This window comes from Aristolochia californica, unplaced genomic scaffold (assembly GCF_029961685.1).
Source record: "Aristolochia californica isolate CCGP_79_NKW_82.1479 unplaced genomic scaffold, dmAriCali1.0.hap1 SCAF_3, whole genome shotgun sequence".
NCBI classification, from domain to species: domain Eukaryota; kingdom Viridiplantae; phylum Streptophyta; class Magnoliopsida; order Piperales; family Aristolochiaceae; genus Aristolochia; species Aristolochia californica.
Genome location: NW_027181992.1, coordinates 7795788 through 7802620, shown reverse-complemented (window position 1 = coordinate 7802620; position 6833 = coordinate 7795788). Strand labels below are relative to the sequence as shown.

The following is a 6833-nucleotide window of genomic DNA, read 5'->3' as shown; positions in this document are numbered from 1 at the left end:
TAAAGGACTACAAAAGAACAATTTCTAAATTGTAAGTTTTCATGCTTAGTTTGGTAATCAAGCTTACTATATTTTACCTGATATTTAAAAACTTTATGCCTCAATTATTTTCCCTACTATAAAAATTTAGTTTTTTAACGAGTTTATGGTCGATGCCGATTTTGGATTTAAAAAATTTTGAATGACAAAATGAAGACACTAACATTACGATAAATATAGCAAAGTGAACGGTGATTTAGTAAAATCGATTGATGGGATCAAACATTTGCCAAAAAAAGGGAACAAGTGAGCTTAGACTACATGCCCACTTAAAAGAGGGAACCAGGGGGAACTTGATGGTGCATGTTCACTTTATAGAGTTCTTAGTAAAGGGTTAATCATCACTTTCACCTAAAACTCTTTCACTACTTGTGACTTGTAGATGAGCATGGTTCATGATACATAAGGAAAGTAACAAAGTGTTTGATTTAAGAACATTTTACAATAAAAAAACATGATGATCAATTAGACACTAAAAGAGAGACAACGATGTGTACATATTTATAATACAAGTAGCATGTGATCATTCATTTGCTTGTTTTCTTTCCTGGGGTATGAACAGGTTTAAGTATAGGTGTCTGTGTTCTGTATTATTGTCGAGTTCAATGGTGAGGAATTATTTGGTGAATCGCCTTCTTCACTTCCATGATGCTAACTTTCTTTCCGTTTATTTTGTCCTTCACCTGAAATTTTAATGAATTCGTTACCAAATTGGATGAATGAAGGATACTGGTCAAGGATTTACCTTAGCGCGTAGTTTTGCTACAATAACTCCATTTGTAATGGAAGACTCTACCGCTGTCACCTCCATCCGAAGCTGGGTCATCGTCTTCATTATCTCGAGTAGCTTCCCTTCTCTGTAAGGACACTGCAGCTCCAAGAGTGCATCGTTCTCGATTATGGAGACCTGTAGACTGTTGTTGACTGGTGCTATTGCCCTAGTCTTTGCGTTGCCGCTCCCTTCCACAATCCTCACTTTCCTCCTCTCCATGGTGGAAATTCTACTTCTGTCGCATGCAAGGTTGGAGACTACTGCATCGGCAAACTTACCGGAGTTGCTAGCTAGTTGATCCGATGGCTCTTTCGAACTATTAGACTTGTGGGTCTCTGTTCCCAGCTTGGATCTTTGGTCCGTTTCTGTGTTCCTGTTTCGGGATTCCAAATCCTGTATTTTCTTTTTCAGTTGATTCACGTACTCGATCGCATCACCAAGAATCGAAGCCTTGTCCATCTGCGCAGCACAAGTATAGCTGGAGCGATCAGCCTCAACCACTCGTGAAAATCCTAAACAAGAGCAGGAGATCAAACGAACTAATTTGCTGACCTTTGTGACAAACGGGACGAGGGATCGAAGGGTAATGAATCTCTCGTTCAGCTTTTCTCTCCTTCGCCTCTCGGCAAGGACATGGTTGGCGCTGAGTTCGTCTTGAGGCGTGCATTTCCGAAATTTGTGGGCGGGGTTTCCGTCAAGGGACTTGGGGGAGTTGTCGTCGTCTCGAGACTTGGTGTGAAGGAAGGGAACGGTGAAGAGGACATACTTGAGCATATACTGGGAAGCCGCCTCCGGATGGGGACGGAGGAGAAGCTCGCCTCCGCAACTCCACTTGGAGAAAGCCGATTGCTGTGAGTAGCCCAAGTAACCGCCGGAGGAGGAGTTATGAGAACTCCATAGGCTGGAGTTCCGTTGGAGGATGGCTGAAACTGTCTGGAAGTATTGCACGTCTTCTTGGCTTACTTCTTGTATCGGCAGAGCACCTGAAAGGCCACTACTCATTTTCTCCTGCAACAGTGGCCAATCACGATCTGAGTCGATTCTGTACGAATCAACCAGGCGTTGCGGATCTGCTTGGCTACCCGAGTTGCTTGCGTCTAGGATTCGAATTTCCGCGTCCAAGTTGTTAGAGAACTCCTCAGGCGAGCCCAACCTGATTTCCTCCGACATGTCCATTAGCATCAACTCACTCGCCTCAGCTACAGGTTGACTCGGAGGAAGGTCATGAGAGATTTGTCCCCACAGTTGGATGGGGTCATCATGACTCGGGTTCACCAGGCTATATTTTCGGGGTTCCGCTTCCGAGTCTGAGTCGATTTCATCGTCTTCTTCGTCTTCCTCTTCTTCCTCTTCTTCCTCTTTTTCTTCGTTGACTTGGTCAGTCTCTCCAGCTGGAAGGTCTAACGGGGTAAACATGTTGGGAAAAGGCCGAGACTGTAAGCAAGACGTACCCGCCAATGAAGGGTTCGACGTAGATTGCTCGGAAAGGGCAGGCTTAGGCTGTTGTTTTTGGTCGGAGTCATCCAAGAAGAAGCTCTTGGCGAGCTTTACCAATCCCAAGTCCTCTTGAACCTGCTTTAGATTAGGTACCACAGGTAAGAGCTCGATTAATTATTGTTGATTCGAAACGCTTCGGCAGTTCAGAAATTGATCGAGATTACGTCTCACCCTTTCCGTGGTTCCGAGTTCAAGAACTCCTTCCAAGACGGGTATGCAAACCACTGTCTGCATTAAAAACGCAAAAAAAAAAAAAGCACATTTTATGATGATGGCAAAGTCATGTTTATTTTTTAACGAAAGAAAGTAGCAGAAGAAGAACCTGGATTCGGGCACTCTGCGGGTACATTGCCATGGACAGCAGCAGACAGGAAGACGATCAATTAGACAATTACAGTAAAGCTAGTGAAGGTTTTCAATTCTCAAGCTGCGTTTTTTTGTTCTCTTACCTTGGCTAGAATTGCCCTGGAGAAGACTTTGCTTTCAGCCTCATTGGCTCCCGTAAGCCACATATGTTGCCTCCTGGCGTATGCCTTACCCGGTAGCCTACACATATATACCACTTCCCATCAGTGGGATGCGAAGCCAATATATGGAAGCAAGATGGATCTTCACAACGCAAATGAACAGTCTGAGAAGGTAGAGAGATAGAGATGGAAGTACTCACCCGACTCCAAGAGGGAAGGAGAAAGAGACGCACATGAGATAGAACCACTCCGACTCTGTTAGGTCCTCCGGCTGGAGTGCTGCATTCGGCCGGCGAACTGGCTGGTTAGCCTCTGCTGTCGACAGCGAATCGTAAAGCTCTCTCAACTGTTGGCTCCTCTGGAGAGATGCCTCCTCTGAACTTACCTCCATCGGCTGTACCGTTTTTCTCGTCTTTATCGAACCATTGTAGTACCCCTCTCCCCACACCAAAACCCTAGCCACCACCATAATTTCCACTTGTGAGTCTACTGCACTGCTCCCATGAGAGACAGAAGCGATATTATATTTTCGTTCACGGTGAATCATATTTGTATTCATTTAGAACATTTATTGGCCTTACCCTTGCTGTGGGCACAACTGCCAGAAGAGGCTGTAAGTCCATCGAACTCCTTGCACCGCCGCCTGCAACATCTGTTGGAGCCTGCCGCTCGGCGGACACGCCATCTTTTCTCCCACTCCACCGGTTGCCGGAGCCTTCTATATCTCACCAATTTGTTTTTAAACTAGATAGGTTCCGGGAATGGCCAGTAAAACTAGACAGGAAAAGAGAGCTGACAAAGTGGGGATTCTCCTTCTCTCTCTCTCTCTTTTTCTCTCTTCAGCATCTCTCACTTCAGTCGAGACTAGCGATCGGCTTCTTCTACAACAAAGTAGAAGTATTTTACACCGACGATTCTCAAAAGAAGCCAAGAAATTGAAAGGTCCGACCGATTCAAGGTAGCTAGAAATGGGAGTTGAAGACGAAGACTGGGAAATGCGAGGAAACGAAACGAAAAAGGAGGCGACTGGGGGAAATATCAGTGCGTTTTGACTGGTCGGTCTACCGGACGGTTCATACCTGCTCGTTCCTAGGCGTGTCCGGTCGGTTGTGAGCTGTATGTAGTTTGGTGGTTCATTCTGCGTCCCCATGATACTAAAATGAGATCACTTTTTTCCTGAGAAGCATGTGAGAAGGCTGACAATTATTTCATATGAGAGTGAGAGTGGCTGACTAAGAGATTTAAAATGAGATTTAAAGGAGATTAGAGAGAGAGAGAGAGAGAGGGAGAGAGTCATATGGACCTATTGTACCCTTTTCACTCAAATTTTCACTCTTCAAATAGTCATTAATATATTATTAAAAATAAGAAATTTATATAAATAAGAAATTTATTTTATTATATAAAATTACTTTAATAGTTTTAAATTTTATTTTAGATAGTTTTATTTGACTAAAATAAAATAAATTTTAACTTTTTAAATTAATAAATAAAAAATAACAAAATAACTAATAATTACTTATATACTATGCAAATACTTAATCAAATTGTTAATTTTTTAATATCTAAATTCTCACTCTTAAATTAGAAATCAAATGTAATATTAAAATCATGAATTTATATAAATAGAAAAGAGGGTATTTTATTTTATAAAATTACTCTAATTGATTTAATTTTTATAAGATACTTTTATTTAAATAATTTTTAATAAAATAAGATAAATTTCAACTTGTTTAAAAATTTAAAAAATCAATTAAAATTTTATTTTATTAAATATATAAAATAAAATACTTAAAACAAATTCTTAATTTTATAATATCTAAATACAAGAGTGAAAGGGCCGAATGGGCAAAACAAGAGTGAGAGAGCAAGTGAGGGTGTGAATGAAAGTGAATTCACTAGCTTTAGGATTTCAGTTTCACTTGTTTTTGTTAAGAACGAGTGAAAGTGAATTACCTAGTATGCACATTAACATGTTTGGGGTTATTTTCGCTCGTGCACTTTCGTTTTATCTGTAGGACACTAAAGGGCCGTAATCTTGTCCCTTCCTGTCCGTGCCCATTGCTCCGTAACTCTGGTTCAGCCTCCCCAAATTGATGGCCCTGTCATGACCGAAGTCGATCTGGGTTCAGAGACTACTGCTCTGACTGTCTGCTGCACTGGGTGCGTCTTCTTCTTCTTAGATTGATAGTTGATGCTAGGGAAACAACCCCAAAATTATAGTTTATCTGATGGATTTGGTTTGTTAAGAGTTTCCTCTGCTCTAGGGCCCTCTAAGTGAACGGTCTACGCTCTTTACTGTTGCAAAACGTTGTGCATTTCTTCTCCAATTGTATTCATTGTCTAGTAAAAAAAGCGGTGCTCTCAATTCCTGCTGGCAGATAAAGCTGAGAGATTGATTGCGGACGCTGCTGCATATGGGTCCCCGATTAGTTGTGTTTCCAGAAGCATTACTTGGTGGTTATCCCCGTGGATCAAACTTTTGTGTTACAATAGGCAGTCGATCAACAAAGGGGAAAGAGGAATTCCGAAACTATCATGTGGCAGCCATTGATGTACCAGGTAAGATGCCGAACTTTGTTTCCTAGGTAGGTTTATGCAGAGTAGTGGACTGAAAAATCATTTCCAGACGAATTCTTTCTTTGAAGACATTCTGAAATTGTTTTCTAATATGCGAATTATTGTCATTGATCCTGAAGTTGATAAACTAGCAGCCTACTTGCTGGAAATTGTAAGGTATGTCTTGTAATGGGTGTCATAGAGAGGGATGGATACACTCTTTACTGCACGGTTCTGTTTTTTGACTTTCAATGGCAATATGTGGGCAACCACCAAAAGCTCATGCCAACTTCATTAGAGCGTGTGATATGGGGATTTGGAGATGGGGTGTGCCATTCCTGTATTTGAGACCCCAGATGGAAAGACTGGTGCTCTCATCTATTGGGAGAACAGAATGCCTCTTCTGATAACAGCTTTATATGCTCAAGGTAAGCGTCATAAAGTGTAGGAAATGTGCTGCACTATGTATTTCTATCTCGTTGGAGGAATGTTTTTTTTGAGATTATGATGTAGACATCATGGCCTATAGTTGCCTTCATCACCATATCAGTGAGACTTCAGTGATGAGTTATACTGGCACTAGGAATGTTTCTGTTTACCAAAAAAACCCTCTTACAATGTTATCTCTGTCTTATAGGAGTTGAAATATATTGTGCTCCTACAGCTGATGCAAGGGAGGTATGACAGGCTTCTGTGACACACATTGCACTGGAAGTTGGATGTTTTGTTCTTTCAGCTAGTCAGTTTTGTTGGAGAAAAGACTATCCACCTCCCCAGAATCTGTGAGGTGGTAGGGAATATGATCTCTCCCCTGATTCAGTCGTATGTGCAGGAGGAAGTGTTTTTATCACTGCTTCCGGATCCATTTTGGCAAGACGTAATTATGAAGGAGAAGCCCTCATCTCTGCTGATCTTGGTAAGCCAGATGTCTATAAATTTGAAGTAATAGTGAGCATGACATTTACTTATTTGAGAATTATACTCTGCTCCATACTCAAATTATTTGCTGATCTTGGAGAGATCGTGTCAAGGGAATTTGATTTTGATGTGGTTGGACATTATGCGAAGCCCGCGGTGCTGCACCTTACTGTGAGGGATCACCCATTAAACCCAGTGACTTTCACATCCACAACTCAAAAGCTGAGTTCCGAGAAATCTTAACAAAGCTTTGCCAGTTCTTAATGCCAAAAATGTTTAAATGTTGAATCTTCAATAATAAATCTTTGTTAATTTAACTGTCCTTTCTTCTGATCCTTTGCTCATTTGATGGCATCTAGCCTTTCAGAGACTTATAATACAGCTGTAGTTCTTGACTCTTTTAAAGGAGAATAGCTTGTGTTATGATGTAGAATTGGTTGTTTTTTCTGGATGTCATAACGTAGGAGGTGCATTTGTCTTTCTATGTTGAACTACTCATTTGTTTTTCGATGTTTATTTCACCTGTGAGGTCTTTCCAAAATCTGACAAAATGCTGGCCATTCAGACTTTGCTAGTTTTGT

General features: G+C 41.2%; 2 protein-coding genes across 4 annotated transcripts; one reads left to right on the top strand and one right to left on the bottom strand.

The window, feature by feature from the left end:
- Positions 1-506: 506 nt before the first annotated feature.
- LOC137959138 (transcription factor BHLH42-like) lies at positions 507-3706 on the bottom strand. Of its 3 annotated transcripts, none has more exons than XM_068806459.1 (8): positions 3357-3706; positions 2976-3269; positions 2758-2854; positions 2631-2645; positions 2480-2536; positions 1364-2383; positions 785-1270; positions 507-722 (listed from the first exon to the last, which is right to left on the bottom strand). In XM_068806459.1, exons 1-8 carry the CDS (start codon positions 3458-3460, stop codon positions 642-644), a joined length of 2154 nt encoding a protein of 717 aa, XP_068662560.1. In that variant the 5' UTR covers positions 3461-3706; the 3' UTR covers positions 507-641. The 3 variants fall into 3 exon arrangements, with proteins under 3 accessions (XP_068662560.1, XP_068662561.1, XP_068662562.1); XM_068806460.1 differs by having other exon boundaries at positions 3009-3269; XM_068806461.1 differs by having other exon boundaries at positions 2976-3230.
- Positions 3707-4985: 1279 nt separating this feature from the next.
- LOC137960257 (uncharacterized) lies at positions 4986-6621 on the top strand. The gene is made up of 5 exons (XM_068807819.1): positions 4986-5337; positions 5475-5762; positions 5972-6012; positions 6167-6250; positions 6353-6621. Exons 2-5 carry the CDS (start codon positions 5657-5659, stop codon positions 6425-6427), a joined length of 306 nt encoding a protein of 101 aa, XP_068663920.1. The 5' UTR covers positions 4986-5337; positions 5475-5656; the 3' UTR covers positions 6428-6621.
- The last annotated feature ends 212 nt before the right edge of the window (positions 6622-6833 follow it).

Coding starts and splice junctions, on each gene's coding strand:
- LOC137959138 (XM_068806459.1), bottom strand. CDS start 3,460: ATGGCGTGTCCGCCGAGCGGCAGGCTCCAACAGATGTTGCAGGCGGCG. Junction 1,271..1,363: donor TCGTCCCGTTTGTCACAAAG/GTCAGCAAATTA, acceptor TGTGCTGCGCAG/ATGGACAAGGCTTCGATTCT. Junction 723..784: donor TAGCAAAACTACGCGCTAAG/GTAAATCCTTGA, acceptor TTAAAATTTCAG/GTGAAGGACAAAATAAACGG.
- LOC137960257 (XM_068807819.1), top strand. CDS start 5,657: ATGGGGTGTGCCATTCCTGTATTTGAGACCCCAGATGGAAAGACTGGT. Junction 5,763..5,971: donor AACAGCTTTATATGCTCAAG/GTAAGCGTCATA, acceptor TCTGTCTTATAG/GAGTTGAAATATATTGTGCT. Junction 6,013..6,166: donor CTACAGCTGATGCAAGGGAG/GTATGACAGGCT, acceptor TCGTATGTGCAG/GAGGAAGTGTTTTTATCACT.